General features: G+C 38.2%; 1 protein-coding gene across 1 annotated transcript; it reads left to right on the plus strand.

Moving 5' to 3' along the window:
- Window positions 1-1,294: 1,294 nt before the first annotated feature.
- On the plus strand, window positions 1,295-22,077 carry GUF1 (GTP binding elongation factor GUF1). Its single transcript, XM_068404095.1, has 17 exons — window positions 1,295-1,545; window positions 2,560-2,671; window positions 5,635-5,783; window positions 5,990-6,070; window positions 7,991-8,068; window positions 8,724-8,807; window positions 9,299-9,363; window positions 10,384-10,587; window positions 12,177-12,316; window positions 13,589-13,712; window positions 14,091-14,223; window positions 15,744-15,887; window positions 16,916-17,049; window positions 18,966-19,067; window positions 19,645-19,764; window positions 20,666-20,702; window positions 21,720-22,077. The coding sequence occupies exons 1-17, from the start codon at window positions 1,408-1,410 to the stop codon at window positions 21,855-21,857; spliced, it is 1,983 nt and encodes a 660-aa protein (XP_068260196.1). The 5' UTR covers window positions 1,295-1,407; the 3' UTR covers window positions 21,858-22,077.
- Window positions 22,078-23,421: the final 1,344 nt, after the last annotated feature.

The raw sequence follows: 23,421 nt of genomic DNA on the forward strand, positions 1-23,421 counted from the left end.
AAGGGGAAAACCCTGGGGAGGCTCTCCTGAGATTTCTGCACTCCTGAAGCACCACTATGGGGCCGATGGAGCAGACCCTGCAGGCACAGCTCAGACCCAAACAAGAACCCCATCGTCTGGGTCCCCAGCTAGGCTGGCCCTGGCGGGGAGCCAACACCGAAGCTGCGGGCAGCAGCCACAGACCTGCAGGCCAAAGCGTTGCCCGGCAGGTCCCCAACAGCCACAGTGGGCGGTGCAGGGGCCCGCAGCCTATTGAGGTGAGGCTGAAATTGGCTTCCGGGGCACCCCGACACCAGCAGGCTTCTGAGTTGCCGGCCAGAGGCGGGAGAGGGACAGTATGGGAGGGGACATGCATGAGAGCTGGGCCCGTGCAAACCGCATGAAGTTCAACAAGGCCAAGTGCAAGGTCCTGCATGTGGGTCAGGACAATCCCAAGCACAAATACAGGCTGGGCAAAGAACGGCTTGAGAGCAGCCCTGAGGAGAAGGACTTGGGGGTGACAGTTGACGAGAAGCTCAACATGAGCCATCAGTGTGTGCTTGCAGCCCAGAAGGCCAACCGTATCCTGGGCTGCATCAAAAGCAGCATGGCCAGCAGGTCAAGGGAGGTGATTCTGCCCTCTACTCTGCTCTCGTGAGACCCCACCTGCAGTGCTGCGTCCAGCTCTGGGGCCTCCAACATAAGAAGGACATGGAGCTGTTAGAACTAAGTCCAGAGGAGGGCCACGAATGTGATTAGAGGGCTGGAGCACCTCTCCTAAGAACACAGGATGAGAGAGCTGGGACTGTTCAGCCTGGAGAGAAGGCTCCGGGGAGACCTTATAGCAGCTTTCCAGTACCTGAAGGGGGCCTTACATAAAAGCGTGAGAGGGACTTGTTACAAAGGCATGTAGTGATAGGACGAGGGGCAACGGTTTTAAACTGAAAGAGGGTAGATTTAGATTAGGCCTTAGAAAGAAATTCTTCACTGTGAGGGTGGTGAGACACTGGAACAGGTTGCCCAGAGAAGCTGCGGATGCCCCCGCCCTGGCAGTGTTCAAGGCCAGGCTGGACGGGGCTTTGAGCAACCCGGTCTAGTGGAAGGTGTCCCTAGCCGTGGCAGAGGGGTTGGAACTAGATGATCTTTAAGGTCCCTTCCAACTCAAAACATCCTATAATTCTGTGACACCACGACCACAACCCCACCACCACCACTGCCTCCCCAAGGCCGCCCGCTAAGCACCGTCCCGGCGGGAGTGGGAGGGGGAAGGGGAGGTAGGAGGCGGGGCTCTGCCCCTTCCGCCGCCGGCGGGGAGCGCTTCCGGCGCGTGGGCGCCGCGGAGCGGGGGGCGGTGACGGGCTGCGATGGGGCCTGGGGCTGCCGAGAGCCCCTCCGCACGGTGAGGGTGTGAGCACAGCTCCGGGCGCCATGGCTCTGGCCGGCAGGACGGCGATGTGGTGGGCCCGGCTGCGGAGCCCCTGTGCCGCTGCCGCCGCGGTCTGCCTTCCGCGCCGGCTGCCCGCGGGGCCCGCGGCGCGGGAGCGGCTGTACAGCTCCCGCGGGCAGGTGAGTCCGCAGGGCTACCGGGCGGGATGGCGGGCGGGGGGGCCTCTCGCCCGCAGCGGGTCACCACGGCGGCGGTCCTGCGTGTAGGAGGTGGCCTTTCCAGAAGGCGACGCCACCCTGGAGCGGGTATTTCCCGCTGCCGGGGTGTTTGCGTCCCCTTGGCAAGGGGAGGACTTGCCGTTCCGAGCCGGTACATCCTTCACGGGACAGGACAGATGATGCTGGTTAATGCTGTGTGTTGGTGCGGGCAAAGCAGTCCGGGCTGGCTTGCTTCTCTCTCTGGCTCGGAGCTGCGTGCACAGCCTGTGTAAGAGGCATGAGCTTTGTGTCTGTCTGAAATCGGCCACCAGAGTTTTTCAGTAAAGTGTTACTGATCGCTGTTAGGGGTCTCCTGGTTCCTGGTGCTGAAAACTTTGAAAAGCAAAGAAGCGACCTTTTTTCAAAATGTCGTATTACTTGGAATGAGCAGGAATAACTCGAAAGTTTTTTAGTGTTGGACCTTTCTGTGTGTGAACCAAGGAAGTCAGGCTGGTTTACTGCATTTTTTTCATTTAGCCAAAATAAGTGTTACCTGTAGCTTCCTTTTCAACAAAGTCTGCTTGTTTCTTCTAAGTTCATTGCTACCTGAGCTGCTAGGTAATGTCACTGTATTCTTATGCTTGTGCAGAATGGTGTCCTTAATGGTCCCCTGAATGCAGTTTTCTTTAGTAGTTTAACAAACTTTAAACTGTTTTTAAGTTTTCCAACTCCCTATATTTGTAAGAACATAGTACCTTTCATAACACTTTCCAGCATGCTTACTGATTATTCAGAGTAATAAATAAATACATACGTATGTGTGACTAAAATGAAATTATAGCATTTTAAACACTGATGACAATTTAAGTTTTTTTTAATCTCTATTCAACATATGCCTCTTCTAGAGAAAAAGAGTTAATTCTTTTTTAAAGTCCAGGTCATGTTGTACGTAGAGACTGTAACCATGTCTTATGAAAATAAATTTCTGTTTTTCAGGAAAAAATAGATATGTCGATGTATCCCGTTGAAAGCATTAGAAACTTCAGTATTATAGCTCATGTAGATCATGGCAAAAGTACACTAGCAGACAGGTTATTGGAAATTACAGGTAAGTAATACTTATACTAGCTTTTCAATGTGTAAGTTTCTGTAGCTTCGATTATTACTAAAATTTCTAATGTCTTTGCTCTTCTAGTGCCAGGTTGCTTGTGCTTTTAGGCTGCCAGTTGTGTAGTGTTACAGATGTGAATATGATGTACTTTCTTTCTGGTTGAGAGCTGCCTACAAGTAGGGGTAGGGAACTGTGTAATTCACTGAAAGTATGTATTTTGGGAAGAGACTGAAAAGGAGTGTGCTTCCTTGTTCAAGATGCTATTCCTGTCATTCCTGACCAATTGTCCATTAGACCAGTACACAGCAAGTCTGTGATATTTACTGCCAGTGTTTGGGGCGGACAGAAGGGGACTGTCATGACCTAGGAATTCTGGACAGAGTAGTCTTCAAAAGTGTTATTGAAACCGATAGGAACTTCAGCTGCTTGTACTTAGACAAAAGTAATGATATGCCCTCTTGTGGGCAAACCATAAACAACTGCCTTTCGTGGTGGTGGAGCTCATTGGTACTGAAGCTGATATGATGATGCATAGTAAGTTTTAGAACTGTACAGCCCTATGTTGATTTAGATTAGTGTGGAGAATAACTGCTAGTAATTAAGTGGATTCTCAGCTACTATATAGACTTGTTTTTTTCTTCACTCTAAGTATTACAAATTCACAGAATATTAGGGATTGGAAGGGATCTTGAAAGATCATCTAGTCCAATCCCCCTGCCGGAGCAGGATTGCCTAGACCATATCACACAGGAACACGTCCAGGCGGGTTTTGAATGTCTCCAGAGAAGGAGACTCCACAACCTCTCTGGGCAGCCTGTTCCAGTGTTCAGTTACCCTCACTGTAAACAAGTTTTTCCTCATATTTATGTGGAACCTCCTGTGTTCCAGCTTGCACCCGTTGCCCCTTGTCCTGTCAGTGGATGTCACTGAGAAGAGCCCGGCTCCATCCTCATGACACTTGCCCTTTACATATTTATAAACATTAATGAGGTCATCCCTCAGTCTCCTCCAAGCTAAAGAGACCCAGCTCCCTCAGCCTCTCCTCATAAGGGAGATGTTCCACTCCCCTAATCATCTTCGTGGCTCTGCGCTGGACTCTCTCTAGCAGTTCCCTGTCCTTCTTGAACTGAGGGGCCCAGAACTGGACACAATATTCCAGATGTGGCCTCACCAGGGCAGAGCAGAGGGGGAGGAGAATCTCTCTTGACCTGCTGACCACACCCCTTTCAATACACCCCAGGATGCCATTGGCCTTGTTGGCCACAAGGGCACATTGCTGGCTCATGGTCATCCTGCTGTCCACTAGGACCCCCAGGTCCCTTTCCCCTACGCTGCTCTCCAACAGCTCTGTCCCCAACTTGTACTGGTACATGGGGTTGTTCTTGCCCAGATGCAGGACTCTACACTTGCCCTTGTTATATTTCATTAAATTTCTCCCCGCCCAACTCTCCAGCCTGTCCAGGTCTCTCTGAATGGCTATGCAGCCTTCTGGTGTGTCAGCCACTCCTCCCAGTTTTGTGTCATCAGCGAACTTGCTGACAGTGCACTCTATTCCCTCATCCAAGTCATTAATGAATATATTGAATAGAACTGGTCCCAATACCGACCCTTGAGGGACTCCACTAGACACAGGCCTCCAACTGGACTCTGTCCCATTGACCACCACTCTCTGGCTTCTTTCCTTCAGCCAGTTCACAATCCACCTCACTACCCGATCATCCAGACCACACTTCCTCAGTTTCGCTGCGAGGATGCTGTGGGAGACTGTGTCAAATGCTTTACTGAAATTGAGATAGATCACATCCACAGCTTTACCATCATCTGTCCACCAGGTTATGTCCTCATAAAAGGCTATCAAGTTGGTTAAGCATGACTTCCCCTTGGTCAAGCCATGTTGACTGTCCCTAATGATCCTCCTATCCTTGATGTGCCTAGAGACAGCACCAAGGACAAGTTGTTCCATTACCTTTCCAGGGATGGAGGTGAGGCTGACCGGTCTATAGTTACCTTCTTGCCCTTTTTGAGGACTGGAGTGACATTTGCTTTCCTCCAGTCCTCAGGCACCTCTCTCGAGGTTGGTGAAGCTGTGTTACTTTCATATTCAGAGATATTTATTTTGTCCTCATTGGAGTGCTTCAGTGTTTTGATTTCTGTGTTGTTGATGAGAATAAGGAAAACTATCCCCCTTTACAGTGAAAGTGAGAAACCGAAGTGCTAAGGGATCTTCATAACTGTAAGTGACTCTGAACCTAGGCTTTCTTTGGAAGATAGAGACAGAGGTTGCCTTAGAGGGTTCGCTAAGGTAAGTTGTAAAGCAATTGCTGTATCTCCCAAAAGGAGACTAATTTCAGTGCAGAGCTTAAATTAATTACTCAGAAATAACCCTTTGGAAAAGTCTTGCTTTTCTCGTTCAAGGGGTGAGCTAAACAAAACCTGGGAGGGAAGCTTTTGATCAAAGTCATTATTTATGGTTACCTTCTGTGTGTCACTATGGGCAATTTTACCTGATGCCTGTGACAGAACGGAGTTTTGAATTCAGGACTGTCAAGCTCTGTGATAATGCTCCTTTCGCACTTGAGATTGGCACTGGTTGGAGCTGTGGGCCCTGGAGCTGTTCTCCAGTGATAGGAGGTGAAGTTTAAACATCAAAATTATTTAGCACTGAATGGAATTTTTGCTACTTCTTAATCTCTGATTTAGACCTACATGATGTTTTGTATCCTGCTTATTCAGTAAAGTATTTTATATAACTTCATATGTAAAAATTTATTTAACAAATGTTAAGAGTTGTAGCATAATTTTATTTTTAAAATGAAAATCTAAGTTTAGCTTAATCAGATGAAAAAGCTTCATTTGCAGCTGCAAGTCCCATGTTCTCCTGGTTAATGGCATTTTCAAGAATTCTTTATTTTGAGAGCTAATGTACTAAATGAGGTAATAAAGCTGTTTTTTTATCTTAGGAACAATTGCTAAAACTGAGCGTAATAAACAAGTGCTGGATAAACTGCAAGTGGAACGCGAAAGAGGAATTACAGTTAAAGCACAATCTGCATCTCTCTTTTACAATCATGAAGGAGTAAACTACCTCTTAAATCTTATTGACACGCCAGTAAGTTAAGTATAAACAGTATTTAAATCACACAGACCTCAATGTCTTTATATTTAAGAGCAGGAGACTTCTGGCTTCTTGTGTTTATTCAGTTTCTTTTTTTTTTGTAAGAATTGTGAACATACAAATGAAAACATCATAATATAGAAATCTTTGCGAAAGACTCTAGAAATACCTGAAATTGTAAACATATATTTTCTCCACAGGGCCACGTAGATTTCAGCTATGAAGTGTCACGATCACTGTCTGCCTGTCAAGGTGTCATACTTGTAGTGGATGCAAATGAGGTAGAGTTCTTAATTTTTGTTTTCTACTTAGAATTTCAGCAATTTCTTTAAGCAAGCTAGAGAGAAGATTAGATGGTGGGGGTTATTTTTTAATCTTCCCATCAGTGTTGTTGTCCCTGGTCTATCTCCATAAAACTATTACCTTGCAGAAGAGTAATGGGAGTTTAAAAAAAAAATCTAGAGACAAATACTTGTATGTTGGTAGATGCTGCAGTTCCATAACATAACAATAAAGGCACAGGATTAGTGAAGAATCAGATCTCACTTTTTTACAGAGTATGAACTTTGCAAATGGCAGTCTGGAGAACTTTTAGCTATTGTACTAATACCCATTTGAGTACCTTCAGTTTCTTGTTGGAAAGCTTAACAATTCGTTTAACCAACCACACTATTAGTTATAACTAATTTCCGTTGTGTTTTTGATCATGTATAATACAAACAGATACTGGCAGCATTAAAGCTAAAGGACACCGTAGGCTAAATGTGAATAAATTTATTCTGGAAGCTTGAGAAGTTTTATATCCACTAGATTAATGGGTTCTTCACTGATCTTTCAGGAGAAGCAGGAGAGTGAGGGAGTATAATGTTTGTAAGGTGATACTCTTATAAATTTACAGACAAAGTCTATGCTAGGAGGGAAGTGAAATTAGAGATCTTAGTTGTACTTCTATTTGTGCAGTGCTAAAAACATTTTAAAGAATCAGTTAACAGACTAGAATATGAGGATTATGGGATCATGATTTTAAATATGGACACATTCTCACAAAGTATTTTAATGATAATTTTCTCTATGGCGTATTTATGCTACTTTTTTCTTTGTTTTATGAAAAAAAAAAAAGAAACCCACTAACTAACTTTGAATTATTGTGAACACTTGCTCCTTCCTAGCTTGATGGGCAAGTGGACTTCATAAGTAAGCTTTGGTAATAAATAAGTTTTCTAAATGTGCTGGTATTTTTATATTTAATGTGTACATATTTTTTAATGTCATATTTAAATATTAAGTGTTTATTTGGTATTCTGTATTTGCCTTTCAGTCAGAATGCTTACAAACTCAACTTTTTCATTATAATTACTAATGTTTCTCTTTCCAGTCTGAATTCTGGAGGTAACTTTCAAGATTTAGGTCTTGCATTCTTCTTCTTTTTTTTTTTTTTTCCCCCCTCCACTTCATCTGTTTTAAACAAAGGGGAAGACAACAAGTAGCTTCTTTTTTTTTCCTTCTCTTCCCCCTCATCCCCCCTTCTGCCCTCTCTGGTCCAATTGTGATATTAGGATTTATACTCTTATTCATTAGCATCTCTATCTCTTTGTTTTCCCTTGTCTGGTACTTGGATCTGGAAAGTAATCTTCCTTTTTTCCTAATCACAGCTGTTCTTTTGCCATCCTTTTCAAAGAAATGTGAGGTACAAACCTTATAATTTGTTTCTTTTTTGAAAATAACTGTCAGGTCAGTTGAAGGTATGTTCCTGCCCTCTGGAACTATAGTCTTACTACCATGATGAACATCCCTTTTTCTTTGTCTTAGTCCATTTGTGTATAGTTTGTTGTGGACAAAGAGTCTGGTTTTTGAGGCAACTGCTATGATCTTGACTATTCAGAAATAAATAACATACACAAAAACATGTACTTGGCGCATAATGTATGCGTTATCTATAAATAATTCCATGTAAGTGGTCACACATACAGCATTATTAGCTTGTTTACTTATATTCAGATTATGAGAAATGATAATTAGGAATGTTTTCTTTCTCAGCAATGTGTATAATCAATAACCTTTACTTATTTTCCATCCCCAAAATGAAGGAGTGGATAGAATAGCAAAGTAATTTCAATATTTTATATTATGCCTAAAAAAAAAACCCAACACTAAAACTCAGGAAGGTTCCATGTTAAACTTTGTAAATGCTTATTTTCTAGGGTATTCAGGCTCAGACAGTGGCAAACTTCTATCTTGCTTTTGAAGCACAGCTTGCAATAATTCCTGTCATAAATAAGGTAATAAAGGTTTTAGAGTTTCATATTAAATAGTTGGGTTGTTTAAATGTGTAGAAGATTGATAAGACATATATGCTCAGATAGAAGTATATAATGAAAAAATAACTAGAATGTAATAAGAACTTTGTGTATTTGCTGGCTGTTTAATATTTTAGAGTAATTGCTGGGAACTTCAGTTTCTATTTCATAAAATACATGTAGAAGCATTTTACAAGCAGCACTGAAAAATTATTATTGGAATCTGTATGGTCAGTCAAGGTCAGAAGCATTGCGTAAATTGTCTCTTGATAAGGAAATCTGAATCATTTATAGTTTGCAAACAAATAAGCTTGAAGCAAACAGGGGGTATGGTATGAAAAACAACTGACCACTTAGGTAATACTCAGTACTGTGCATTTTATCCTAATGAGAACAGGCTGAACAAAGGTGTTTTGCCTAATGAAACAAACAAAAAATAGTCTAGTTACAGAGAGGATCCTTCCTGAACTCAAGCAAGGAAGACTTTTTCTAAAATGAATCTTGATAAAAGATCTTTTTCTGAAGACATTCAGTATTTACTCATAAAGCTTCCTTGACTTCTATATTTGGAAACTACAGTGCTGGATCATATGCAAGATGTGATTGCCTGTATATTTAGGAGTTTGTTGTTTCTCAGATTGACTTGAAGAATGCAGACCCTGAAAGAGTTGAAAAACAAATTGAGAAGCTCTTTGATATCCCTATAGATGAATGTGTAAGGGTAAGGTCTCTTAAAGTTTTATAACTTGGCGGATTGTATATCTATATCTACTTTTTAGCTAATGAAAGACATGTGCACGAAGTAAATCAACAGGGTGTCGTCTGTCTGCCTGTCTTTGAGATATGTGAATTTCTTTAAAGATTATCTCCTGGAAAACAAGAGTGGAGAACGTACTTCTTGGTTAAAAATTCTAGTATATCTTGATGAATGGCATCAGATAAATTCTAAATTATTTCTCATTGTAGGTCCATAAATTGTTTTCTTTTTTACCATAACAATAATTGGCATTCAGGAGAGGAAAAAAAGTTACCAAATAATTTATAATCAAACAGGCATTTCATAGTAATAGCACTCTAAAGTGTGCTTCAGAGTGCTTTTATGGGTAGTATTATCTGTGGCCACCAAAACTGTCTTAAATAAACGTGACACTATTTAATAGATACTGAATGAGTGTAAGACGTCTTACAAAATTGTTGTTGGACTTGTTGTAGATTTCTGCTAAACAAGGAACAAATGTTGAAGAAGTTCTTCAAAAGGTCATTGAGAAGATTCCACCGTAAGTCTGTATTTAATTTTGAAACCTTGTAAGGTTAATTATGAAACCATGAGTTGCATTTATACAATATTGGCAGTAGTTTTGCACTTAATACTCATCTGATTTAAAGTCAATACTTTATAAAGAGATGTGGGAGAAATCTAATGTCTGAGCTGATTAAGTCAGTTTCAAGTTGCAAATCGGAAAAAATGACACTTAGAATTGAGATGCCTTTTAAAAATGAATGTGTGAATACCAGCAGAGAATAATTCTTTATTCTTAAGAAGTGGGGGTGGAAAATTAATTCAGTCTGAAATACAAGATGAGAGGTGAGCCGTTAAAGGTGATGCTTTTATGACTGTTTATCTAGCTTCCATGAAACTCAGTGTTTGAGGATGTGTGCTCCTTTTGAACATTGCATTGTTAAAATGATAAAGGTAATTGAAATCTGCTGTGTTTAAAGTTTCATATTCTGAACCCAACCTTTGAAATAGACTTTTATCTAAGAACTTGATGACAAAGCTGCTAAATTACAGTTCAGTTTCAGTCAGCATACTGCTTTTCATTCTTTTTTCCTACTATTAGCTAATAATTGTAGTCCTCATATTAGTGAATAATTACAGTTAAAAGAAACCACAATGAAAACCTGAGATTAGGTTTCCATGAAAGATGGCAAAACCAAAGTATCAGTGGACTTTTTTTAAACTCAGCTGTTGGAATGTAACTGTTGAATTTTTGTTGTCCCCCATAATATGGTATTTAAAGCATCAATTTTACCTGTTGTGAAATGGGTATGATGGATATGCATTTGTTTTTGTTCTATTTGTACTGCTACTGCACAGGAGGGAAATAAAATGTAGATATTTGCTGCATAATACATAGTGAAACACTGAAATCATGTCTGGTGTGTGTTTACTGAAAGTTACTTGGTAGTTTTGTCTATATTAATATGAAAGTTTTTGGGGGGGGGGGGTGCTTGCTAATTCAGTATTGAATGAAAAACACACTGCTTAATGTATTGTTTTAATTTTTTTGTGACAGACCCCAGTGTAATACAGCTGATCCATTGAAAGCCTTAGTATTTGACTCCACCTTTGACCACTACCGAGGCATCATAGCTAACATTGCACTCTTTGGTGGCGAGATTCAGAAAGGGCATAAAATTGTGTCAGCGCACACAAAGAAAAGATATGAAGTTAATGAAGTTGGAATTCTGACTCCAAATGAACAGCCAACGCATAAGCTGTAAGTAAAAATTTCCTACAGTGGAACAAATCATAAATTTGTGTAAGATAAAAAATCCTGCATTTCTGTTTGATTTTTGCTTTGAGCAGTAAAGGCTGGGAGATGTCTGGGTTTTTTGTTCTTGTTCTTTGGTGGTAGGGTATTTTATTATTATTATGTGTAATGTAGTGCTTACTGTCAGTCTTTTTCATTTGGGGCATGCTGAGGTAGAAGCTTTTGGGGACTGCTTTTTGGGTACTGCTAGGGGGAGGAAGCCATTCTATCATCTATAGTACATGGAACATCTGGACAGCTAGTTTTTTTTTAAGACTAGCATTTGATATTCTTATTCAGCTGTCCAATTTATTTCTAGGAACTACCTTGTTTCAGAGTGGAAGGGAATGGGGCTTCATCTTAGTTATTGCTGCAGCATATTTTGAGGGTGGAAAACTTAAAATCCATGAATGCAACAGCTTCCAGAAACTGGCTCCTTATGGCAGCAGTGGGAAGAAAATCAGGTACTTAGAATTAGTGGAGAAGCTTTATCAGTTTGCATCAAAATATGTGTTAATGACTTTCTTGGGAGATTCTCAGTGAGACTGCCTTACTGTGTGTGGTGGGTTGAACCCAGACAGCAACTAAGCACCCAACCAGCCACTTGCTCACTCCCCCAACCCCAGTGGGATGGGGGAGAGAATTGGAAGAGCAAAAGTGAGGAAAGACACTTGGGTCAAGATAAAGACACAAGATAAGTGAAGGAAAAAGAAATGAAATAAAAACAAGTGATGCAAAGACAATCACCTTCCACTCACCACCTCCCACAAGCAGACTGATGCCCTACTAGTCTCCAAGTAACGGCCAGCTTGGCAAGACTACACTCCTTGTTTTTTATTGCCAAACATGACGTTATATGGCATGGAATATCCCTTTGGTCACTTTGTGTCTTCTGTGCTGGCTTTGTTACCTCCCAGCCTCTTACCCATCTCTAGCCTATTTGCTGAGGGGGCAGAGTGAGAAACAGAGAAAGCATTCATGCTGTGCAAGCACTATTCAGCCATAGCTAAAACATTGGTGTGTTGCTGACACTGTTTTAGTCACAAATCAAAAATGCAGCACCGTACAGGGCTGCTATGAAGAAAGTTAACTCCATTCCAGCCCAAACCAGTACACTGTTTTACTCTTTATCTGCCATGGGTTCTGCTCCTAACAGTGTTATGTGCTGATGGAAGGCATTTGTCTTTTGTTGTTTCTGCCACTTACTATATGAAACTTGCTCTGGTGGCAGCTGGGAACTGCTCTTGTTCTTAGATCCCTGAGAACTTTTTTCTAGCTCCAGCTTTCAAACTGGGAGTAGCACAGGATTCAAAATCCAGAACCATAAGTGTACTATTCAGCTGTAACAGAAATAGAGCTACTTGAGTCAACAGATAGTTTGTCCCTTGAGACAAAGTTCACAACTCAGAGGAGAGAAATCTGGCTTTTGGACTGTGTATGGGCTTTTAGGGGGTGTGATTTATTTGAGTTTCTGAGTGAGTGAAGTCAAGTGGGAAAAGTAGTGGAAATATTGATAATGCCAAGAAGCATGTCCATATAATGCCAATTTTATTTAGATATGCTGGACAGGTGGGCTACCTGACTGCTGGAATGAAAGAAGTAACAGAAGCCCAAATAGGAGACACGCTGTTTTTGTGTAAACAGCCAGTGGAACCTTTGCCTGGCTTTAAGTCAGCGAAGCCAATGGTTTTTGCAGGTGAGGAGTAAACTAATAGAAAGTGGAATTACTTCTTCCAGTAGCAAGAGTAAGAGAGCTATTAGAGCTTTTTAAAAAATATGTGTATATTAAGAGTTGTGAGGATTAGAATTTTAGCAAAGTTAAGCTACAGAGGCACGTCATTTATATAGCTTTGTGTAACTTTCCCTGTGACTTAATAGACGGGATTAATAATAGTTGCAGACTGGTTGTATATGAATACAAGACTAACGTGTGTTTTTAGCCGTGATTATTGTTTCTAATACCAGTAAACTCTTGATAGCTGGAAAAGAAGGACTGAGACTTTAAAAATATTAGTCCATTTTTGGGAATCCATCATCTTAATAATCAGGTTTCCATAATTATTGTGATTTTTTTTTTTTTTTCTTTTAAAACTTAGCAGCTGTTTCTTTTTCATTAAACATGGTAAACTGCCAAAGCTAATATTCAGAATGATTCTGTAAAATATTTGACATTTTAAGCTTAAATAGTTCTGCTGAACTGTTTCCACCAGCTTCAGTAACTACTACAAATATTATGGAAGATTGCTTTAGAAAGAAATAAATACTGTAAATCACTTTCTAGTCTTGTTGTGACGGCATGTGTAAAACTCACTTGAACTGTCTTATGGAAATTAGGTGGTCTGTCAGTGAATGTGGAAAAGTAATCCTGTAAATAACGTTTTTTATATGCACATGTGTTGCTTCTTGGTGTGGAGCAATCAACGTTTTTTGAATAAGTGATGGTGTGAAAAGATACACAGTGGAATCTATTTCAGGTAGTTATTATACAGACAGCTGCTCGTATTAATTTCAAAAAAATCTACAAACATTTGCAGCTTTCTTAGACACAACACTTTTTGTTTTGCCGTTCACCCTTACCTTTGAAGGAACATCTCAGTGAAATTTGTCTGCTTATTCATTTATGCTTAAGCTATGTGTTTACACTGCTCTACTGCAGAACAGTGGTTATACTCAATTGTGCATCTTCCACAACTGTAAAGGATTAGATGAGTACAGTATCCCTACCATTATGGTTTGAACGTCAATTCCTGTTTTTCTGAGGTAATCTAAAACTTTATTACATTTTAACTATTTTTTTTTTAAAATAAAAATTCTTCATATTGTTTTTCACATTTTGAAGTTGAAAGAGAAAGTAAGCTGTTTCTGATTTCATTACTGTGTTCACTGTAAGATGCATGTTTGAAAGCTAAGTACATGCTAGATAAAGCTTTTAACACATCATTTCTATCTATCTAATATGTTTTGACAGGAATGTATCCTGTAGATCAAACAGAATATAATAATCTCAAAAGTGCTTTGGAAAGGCTGACATTGAATGACTCCAGTGTCACTGTTCATCGTGACAGTAGCCTTGCCTTAGGAGCTGGATGGAGGTGAGGCTTTCATAATGCTTTCATTTTTGGAACAGTTCATAAATTAAGAATGCAAGTTTAAGTCAGCTGAAGGTTGAATTAAAATGAATTCAAGATGAGGAGCTTTAATTCAAATTAATGATAGGTAAAGATCAAAAGCATTTGATTTTCTTACATTCTGTATTTGCACAGAGTATGCAATTTGCTGTGATTGATAGTTTTTGTTCTCAAAAACTCGTACTATTCTACTGTAGGATCATTTGGTCTTTTGGAGATTGTTTGCTGTGCCTGATATTGCCAGACTAGCAGTGTAAACATGCTGGAGAGGAAAAAACAACCCCACTGTGAAATTCCAGGGGCTATACAAATACTTTCACCAACAGGATATTTTTTTCCCAGGTTGGGTTTCCTTGGTCTTTTACATATGGAAGTTTTTAATCAACGTTTGGAGCAAGAGTATAACATGTCTGTTATTTTGACTGCACCTACAGTTCCATATAAAGCTATTCTTTCCTCAGCAAAGTTGATAAAGGTATGCTAAATTTATTACAGCTTTATGTAAATAGCAGCTTAAAAGCCTCCTATAATAAACATCTACTTTTTTTTTTTTTTTTAGTGTAGAGTAGTACTTTATTTTCTGGTAAACATTAGAAACACCAATATTTAATGTAAAACTTTTTTTAATGGAAAGTTTTTTAAGAATGTTAACTTTTCTTCCCCCTTCCACGTCCAGCACTCTCTTTATGTCTTATACCTGTACTTGAAAATGTGAATAAAGGACACATTTCTTGCTGTACTTTTTTTAAGTGCGTACTACTGAACTAACTTAAAAGCAGGTGAAATAATCTTCCATGTTTTATCAGTCAGAAAACATTGACCTTTTTAGGAGTAGCTTGTAATGCTGGTAGGGGCTGGTGAAGACAAGGGAGTTTTTGATCACAGTGAAACAGGCACATGCAAACATGAATTGTGTGCAAATAAAATTACTGTGCTTGAGTTTGAAAGAGAGAGAGAGGTGGACGTAGGAGCACCTGCTCACAGGAGGCTGCAAATAGGCTGGCTCCTATTTACATTATCCAACATGTACCTCTGAACACTACAGAAAATCTGTAAATTCCTAACAGCTTGTATAAAAAAGGTTGCCGTACTTGCAAGGTGTAAGGCATAGACCCTTTTTCTATCCAGTTATTTTTGGTTTCTTGCTTAGGCGGTGTAGCAGCTATGAATGAAGTAGTTGACACCTTTGGTGCGTAAGTGGTTCTGGATTGCTGATGTGGGACAGTTTTCAAACAGTGTTGGAAGTTGGGTCATTGTTCAAGAAAACTGCTTAGTCAGTGGAAGGGATATAATCACTTGCTTTGGTGTGTGGGCACGTTGAATGTACATGGTAAGAGGCATGACCTTCCTTTTATCCTTGCTTCAGAAGGATAACTCCTAGACCCTGTCGGGATGTTGGACTACAAGTAATAGGTAATGAAAGCATTTGCACAGGAACTGATAACTTAATTTCGAAGCCCACTTCAGCCTGTAAGGGAGCCTGAACCCAAGGTTCTACTTAGAGAAGCGTGTCCCCCTCACCAAACTGCAGAATACTTGAAGCAAGGTCTTTTGTTGAAGTTGTGCCTTATACGTTATACGATCAGGATGGAGTAAGAACGAAGATCCTTGCTCTGCAGGCAAGAGAGAGACGGAAAGATGGACAGACCTACTTTTTTATTTCTATGGATAACCCTAGGTTGTAGTCTCAGTTCTAAGCACCACTTCTGTTTAAAATTCACTGGATAAAATGCTTAAAAAAATATTTTCCTAGTGAAAGTAATTCTGATAATCTTTCTATGTAATAATATTTAAAGATATAATGATCAGGGACTTCTATATGTAGAAATCTCTTTTAAAATTGTGCTTGGTATAAATTTGGGTTGCGTAATTCACAAGTGTTTCCAAGGTATTGAAACATTTTTTAGCATTTTTTCAATGCTATTTTTGTCTCCTTTGCTATTCAGTCTACTGATTTGTGAAATTACAGTATCTGTTTTATTTATTTGTTTTCAGGAGTATGGTAAAGCAGAGATTACTATTATCAACCCTGCTCAGTTTCCTGATAAACTTTCAGTATCTGAATATTTAGAGCCAACTGTTCTTGGTACTATTGTAACACCTCATGAATATATCGGGAAAATAATTGCTTTGTGTCAGGTTGGTATATAGTTTTAGTTTTGTCATTTGCATTTTTAAGCTTTTCATACCATACTTAAGGTGAAGATACTAACATCTAGCATCTTACTATCTAGTACTTAAAGATACTCTTTGACAGTAATTATTAAAATATTTTTTCCTTCAAAAGTATTTAAACTTTTTATGTGTAAAATTACTTCTGAACTACTAAATCCATATAGTGAAAGTTAGTGATGAAGCTCAGTGGCAATAAAGTACCTGGTCAAGCATCCTGCACTGGACAAATTTATAGCTAGTTCTGTTTTCCTGAAAGAATGGAATCTGCAGCAGGAAAACAAGATCTATTGTTTTTTAGAAGTATATTCATGGAAATATGACTTCTGTCAACACTTTACTGATGCTTCATATATGTTCTCGGTACTTCACTGGAGTACATTTATAATTGTGATGGCCAAACACATTTCCCCAAGTGTATTTGGAACACTTATCTAAAGATGTTTTAACTGCCATGAATACTGTCTTTATATAATTTATTCACAATATTTTTCTTAGGTTTTAACATTTCAAAATACATAATACAAAACAGTACAGTACTTGTATGTCAGTACAGTGAAGTATAAGATCTATTAAAAAGAATTCCTAAAATAACTTTTAAGAACACCCTCCTGGCAGGAAAGAAGATGAGCCTGCGAATCCTACTGTGTAATACTCCAATGTATGTAAAAATCAAATTTCCGGGAGATTTTGTGGACAACTAATTATACATTTAAAAGGCAGCAGTACGCAGAAGGTGTTAAGGATTTCAGAAATTCAGCTTTTAGAGAGGATAGACTTGAATCATTTGTCCAGTTAAGTTACAACCGCTTCATTTATTATGGTGCTGCAATTTGTTCTGGGACTTCAGCGAACTACCGATAAGAAAGTTACTTTGGGGCTTGAAGTATGGGAGCTCTCTTGTGTAACTGGATAGCTTTTGATTTTAATTTCCTTTGTATTTATTTGTAGAAAAATTCTGTCAAGGGGAACTGAAACAATTTTTATTTGTCTAGGATCGTAGGGCAGTCCAGAAGGATATGCTGTACATTGATGAACAGAGGATTATGTTAAAATACCTCTTTCCACTGAATGAAATTGTGGTGGATTTTTATGACTCTCTTAAGTCTCTGTCTTCTGGTTATGCAAGGTAACGACCTCTTCTATACCCCCTCCCCCTGACCCTGGACCCTGAGGAAGGGGAACAAAAGAAGATCTGAGGAGAAGATATGGAAGGGAGCGAGTAAAGAATTATTCTTTTATGATGGTGCTGCAAGTCGAGTCTTACTTCACCTTTAATGAATTAGAATCACTGTGAAAATGGATGTAAATAAATCTGAAAAATGCTAGAAGTGCATTTCTACCTAATAATTATTTTCTTTGGTCATGCATGTATTTTTCAGGTATGACCTATAAAGCGGCACTTGGTCATCTAGAGGAGTAAGATCTAGATGGTTCTTACTTGTCTGAAGTGACAATAGGCATTTTCTATCAAAGGAATCACTGCAAATATACTTCTTACTATATTGTCTCTTGGTGGAAAATGGAAAACAACGACATATTGATTCTTCAAAGCTAGTAAAAACAATCAACAAACTGTATTTAAAACAAACAACACTTTATTATAGGAATAAAGTAAATCATCTGTATTTGAGACAAAATGTTCTGCTGTGAGTTGATTCTATAAATTCAGAGGCTAGAACAAAGCTCAGCTGTTTGTGAAGAGCCTTTGTGAGTTTAATGGAAGGGAAAATGTTGCATGGCAGATGGGCTTATGCCATAGGAGACTCAATAGCTCTTACAAACCTGATATGTAGAAGTTGTTAGTAAGATACATTAAATTTTGACAGGAACTGGTGCACCTAATTACAATATTCATTTTATAAGCATAAAAATGAATTTTATTGAAGAAAAGAATTTGGTTTGAGTTTGTGTTTTCTTAAAATATGCCTTATAAAAGTAAGGTACGATGTGATTTGCCCAGATTTGTGTATATTTGAAGTAGAAGCATAAACAAAAGTGAGGAGGCAAGAAGGACAGGTAGAAGAAACAAGGGGATGGAGATTTTGAATTTTCTGTCAGGATCTAGCTCTCCAACTAGGTAAAAAACAATTCGTTTATCAAGAAGCTATCTCATTAGCAGAATTATGCCAAGTTTCCTTTGATTCAGGTGTGATTGCAAACAATGTTGCATTGTCTTATTTCTTGATTTTTATTTCCTAATTGACTCCCTAATGTTGCTTGTGTATTTAATGCTCTCAGTACTCATAGTTCTGTTATACGAATCTATTCACACAACTATGGTTTATCTAAGCCAATTAAGATAGAAGTACTTTCAAACACTCTCGAAGGATTTTTTTCCCCTTTGTTCTCGTATTTCAGATCTGACCAGATCAGTGATATTGGCATTGTCCACATTTACACTTACATATAAGAGATAGAGGTAGATATTTTTTTTATGTACATATATCTCTGCATCTCCTCCATTTTAAGAATTTTTGCAAACTGACACACATACAGCAAGGTCCCTACCTACCAAAGGAGAAATACGGTTTGGAAATGAAGAGGAAAACGTGGTTGTTAGAGGCAGTGATAGTAGGGGTCATATAAAAAGTCTGTCAAATAAGAAGATTAAAAGAAAACAATCCAGTGTTAGTGTTTGATTTTTGTGACATCAAGGATGTTTACTGTTCAAATACTGTGTTGAAGGGTTAATTTTCCTGTAGCTTTAAGGAACTTCCAGCTGATAGAAAATGAGTGTTTGAATAAACTCTTTAAGGATTGCAGTAAGAATGCAGATTTTTGATTGATTTACCTTGCTCAGTAGCTGGAAGACAGGATGATGTCTTCTGCTGCCTTGGAGATGAGATTTATCTGCAGTAAATTTCTAGTTGTCTTGCGTAAGGGAGACATTCTGAGAGACTATTCAAAACTGTGCTCCTACTTTAATAAAAAGTTTGAGTGTTTTACTAAGAAACATATCTAAAACTTAAAATTTATGAAACAAAGAACGCAGAATATAATTTTTACAAAATCATCACTAACTTCTAAACTCCTTTCATTTAGTTTTGATTATGAAGATGCAGGATACCAGGCAGCAGACCTTATCAAAATGGATATTCTTCTAAATGGAAATCCAGTTGAAGAACTGGCAACGATCATACACAAGTAGGTTGACTGGATTCTCTATTCCAAAGAAATGAGACTTCCTATTAATATACAATGAAAATGTATATATGTATTACTAATATATTACAAATATGTATGAAAAGAGCATTGAGGATTTCACCACTACTTTTGGATATGATCTGAAAGAGAGGCATTTAAGTGCTAGATACTGATAAGTGCTGTACTCGGCACTGGTGAGGCCGCACCTCGAATACTGTGTTCAGTTTTGGGCCCCTCGCTACAAGAAAGACATTGAGGTGCTGGAGTGTGTCCAAAGAAGGGCAACGAAGCTGGTGAAGGGTCTGGAGCACAAGTCTTATGAGGAGCGGCTGAGGGTGTTTATTGTAAGTATTTTCAGATTTATTTGAAGACCTTCTGTTAATACAATCTCTTGTATGAAACAGGTGACATACAGAGATAGCTGATTAGATGTAAAATTGTGATCTGATCAGCTTATCTTTTGAGTTAAAAAGAGGAAAATCTCTACTAAAACCCTTTCATCAAACAATTCAGTCTATGGATATATTTTTGGAGTTGTATTACTTTTTCTGAAAACACTGGTGACTTTATTTTTCAGTGATAAGGCATATGCTGCTGGTAAATTCCTGTGTGAACGTTTAAAAGATGCTATACCTAGACAGTTGTTTGAAATAGCCATCCAGGCTGCTATTGGCAAGAAAATCATTGCAAGAGAAACGTAAGTGAAGCCCTTCTGTTTCTGTACTTTTTTTTTTTTTTTTTCATATTTTAAGCTACTTAAAATGTGGACTACTAACATCTTACCTAAATAGTTTAATACATTACAGTACTTTGATTTTACTGTAATTTATTTTTCTTGTATATGCTACCAGACCTCTTGAAAGACAAAAATACATTTGAGCTGTGACTAGGACAAAAGACTTCGTATAAATTTAATTGAAAAAAAAGTATTTTTATTTTAAATTGCTTGTGGTCAGCATTGCCCTTAGTGGGTAGAGCATAACTTGCAACACCCATGTGTCCACTTCCTCTTTGGCAGTGGAAAAAGTTTCTTACTACTGCAAAAAAATTAGCTAGTTGTAGAATAGTTTAATTTCTGGGAGAGTCAGCAAAAAAAAAAAAGAACTGAACTGTGCTATTCTGAAGGAAATATGTTGCAAAAGCTGAATACACAACTGTCTTAGCAGCACTCACTTCTTTTAGAGTAAACTGTTTCCTTGGTATTGTCATGTTTTTGCTGTTTCTGTTTAAACAGGATTTAAATTGTGGTAAAAGAACTAAACGTAGGGATCCAAGCAGAGGTGCTGTAAGAATTTGTGTGTACCTATCTATATACAGACATATGTAACACTCTGAATCACAGCAGAAATCCTAGATATAAAGGCAAGATTGTAATTTTTATGTACATATACACCCTAAGGGATACTTCTAGAATTGAGAAATGTGAATTTCTGTTTAGAACTTTCTTCTGTATACAAAATATGAAAATGTCCTGATTCCAATGCATCTTACAAAACTAGCAGAAAAACAATACTTAGCATTTTGACAACTCAGTATTTAGCTTCACGTATAGGAGATGTTCTGCTGTGTTAACGTGTATCTGTTATGTTATTTTACAGGCTGAAAGCTTACAGAAAGAACGTTGTGGCAAAATGTGTAGGTTTTTTTTTTTTCCATTTTTTTGATGTTTCTGATGTATATAAACCTGAGAGTCTTGCTAATGTGATACGCCTATCTTTTCCTAGAAACCCAGGAAAGGCACATTCTGCTTGTGCTCCTAAGTGTCCATGGAATATTAATAGTTACTTTAAAATTCAAGTCATGTAACCTCTAGTTGCAGCTCGCAGTAAGAGTGGATCAGAAAGAGTAATGGCTTTTTCAAAATTACACGCTTAGAGTGAACTCAACAAAGCGTGTCTGTGTTCACTCCTGTCTCCTCACCATTTTCTAATAGTTGCAGACATACAGTAAATGTGTGTGTGTACACACACACGCATAAGTTCATTTCCTAACTTGTTTTTTCCAGATGATTTCAGAAACTATAAAAGTGCTTCTTTGGAGACTGATTGTGATTAGACTTTTACTGAGGTTTTCAGTCATACATCATGACAAGGCCTTAAATGTGCAATAGTTGACCATCAAGAAGACTGGACAAAGCTATAGGAAAAATGTGACACTCTTTGTCTTTAGCTCTCTGAAGCAAACATGTTGGAAGAAATTAAACAAGTGTCCCTTTCTCACAACTATTACAGAATTTTGCTAGGTGTGTATGTGGGATGGCATTTATTCAACATTGTATAAGGGTTCAGTTAATTATCTAGACATAAGCAGCTAGTGCTAGTCAAGATGCCCCAGTGTATCTGAGCTGGCATCCTGCTGCTGTTCCAAGGGGATTTGGATACCCTATAGGTTGTGTCTAATGTCAGCCAGGCTTGCATGAATGTATATATTTAGGTAACTGAATTCAACCCTCAGTTGTCCAAATGAATATGCTTACTTGCTCCCTTGTTCATTTTAACTAGTGGCCTTTTGGAATAACTATTTGGAGTATAAAATAATCTTTTGTCATAATCTAACTAGCCTTTCTGGCTGTTTTTAAGCCCTTGAATTTAGTCTTGCTGAAATGTACTGTAGTTGCCTTTAAGCTGACAAAAGTATTTTTGCTTTCCATAGTATGGTGGAGACATTACAAGAAAAATGAAGCTTTTAAAGAGGCAGGCAGAAGGGAAGAAATTGATGAGAAAAATTGGCAACGTGGAAGTACCAAGAGATGCCTTTATATGTGTTTTAAAGAGACAAACTGACAAATAGTGATCAGTGACATGCAGCTGACTATTCTCTCAACTTTTTGTAGCCAGTAGCATAATGAGCTAATGTATAATTTATCACTGTGAGAAGGAACATACTTGACTTTTAAATGGTGTAAATTAAATGTATGTAGGGACATAAATTGAAAGGACTATGTACTTAAAATGTACAGATACTAGTAGATGATTATGAAATTAAAGTTATTTAATTTGACTTGACTGAATCTAAAGTTTTCATTGTATTGTTTTTCATTGTATTACATTGTTTTCATACTTTTAACACCTAATATTTAACATAATTATGTTTTATTTTTGCATTGCAAGCCTTTGTATGAGAGAATAGAACAATGTGGCAAAACGTTTATAAAAATAATTGAAAGGTACATATAGACAAACTGCTGGGTTTTTTAAAAAAAAAAAAAAAGTTTGAGCTATTGCCAGAAAAATATCAAGCTACTTCCTGTTTCACTTTCTAAAGCTGCTGTTGTCAGGAAATCATGATGTTGGGAAATTACATGAGGAAAAACTAATCATTACTTTTTTTTTAATGTACCACAGTTAAAGTGTGTCACTTTACCATGAATGCAGCCTAGCTATGCTAATCTCCAAAGGAATCTTAAGTTTTAATATATTAAAACACAAGATATGCAGCTGCTCCACCAGTAAGACCAATTCAGGCCTTAAAGAATTCCTTTGGCATGAAGGTTTGGTTAGAACGTGTCTTAGTGTACTTGTTGAAGTTTTACTTATATTGTTCACATGCTTTTTCACAAGTTTGTCAGTGAGTTCTCACTTGAAACCTGTAGTTAAGTGTGCTTAATATAAGCTGTTGCTTTTGGAAGTGTAAAAAAAGCATAAACATAAGTTAATGACCATACTCTACACTGTGTTCACAACTACATGCCCACCTCCAAAAGCTTTTAAGCTGCTTTTATTTTTTAGATCTTCAGGGACTATTTTGAGTCTTCACAGATCTTCATTTCTTGTTACTAAATACATTTTAGAGAACAAATTGCTAGTAATATCTACTAAAGTACTCAGTCACCAGGGAAGGCTGCTCTTAAATTTAGGCTTGTAACTACAATATGCGATTGATTAATCATAAGCTAGTTATTTTATTTCAACCAGAGTACAAGGCTGAATTGACACCTTCAGAGGTCCCTTCTCAAACATATATTACTTTCTGAGTCTACAGAAAAAGGAGGGAAGGAATTCCAGTACTTTAGTGGTTTGTGGTTTGTTGGATTTGGGTTTTTTTTATTTTTTATTTGAAGCTATTTCAGCTGTACTGAAAAAACAGAGATCTGGATGTAAACAAGGTATCCTATATCTCTAATAAAGGTCCATAAGCTGCAGCTGCTACTACTGATCCTGAAGAAAGGAAAGATGCTGTGGATAAAGGCTCCCTATCATTAACATAATCATTATTCCTCCCCTAAAAAAGCTAGCAGGAATGTTATCTTAAAAGACAGCATTTAAGACAGTACAGAGAGACCTTTAAGAAAGTACAGATATAGTTATATGTACTAAGAGCAAAGGAACTAAAGCAAGATTTCTGCCCCTCCCCG

This window comes from Nyctibius grandis, chromosome 6, assembly GCF_013368605.1.
Source record: "Nyctibius grandis isolate bNycGra1 chromosome 6, bNycGra1.pri, whole genome shotgun sequence".
In the NCBI taxonomy this organism is placed as follows: domain Eukaryota; kingdom Metazoa; phylum Chordata; class Aves; order Nyctibiiformes; family Nyctibiidae; genus Nyctibius; species Nyctibius grandis.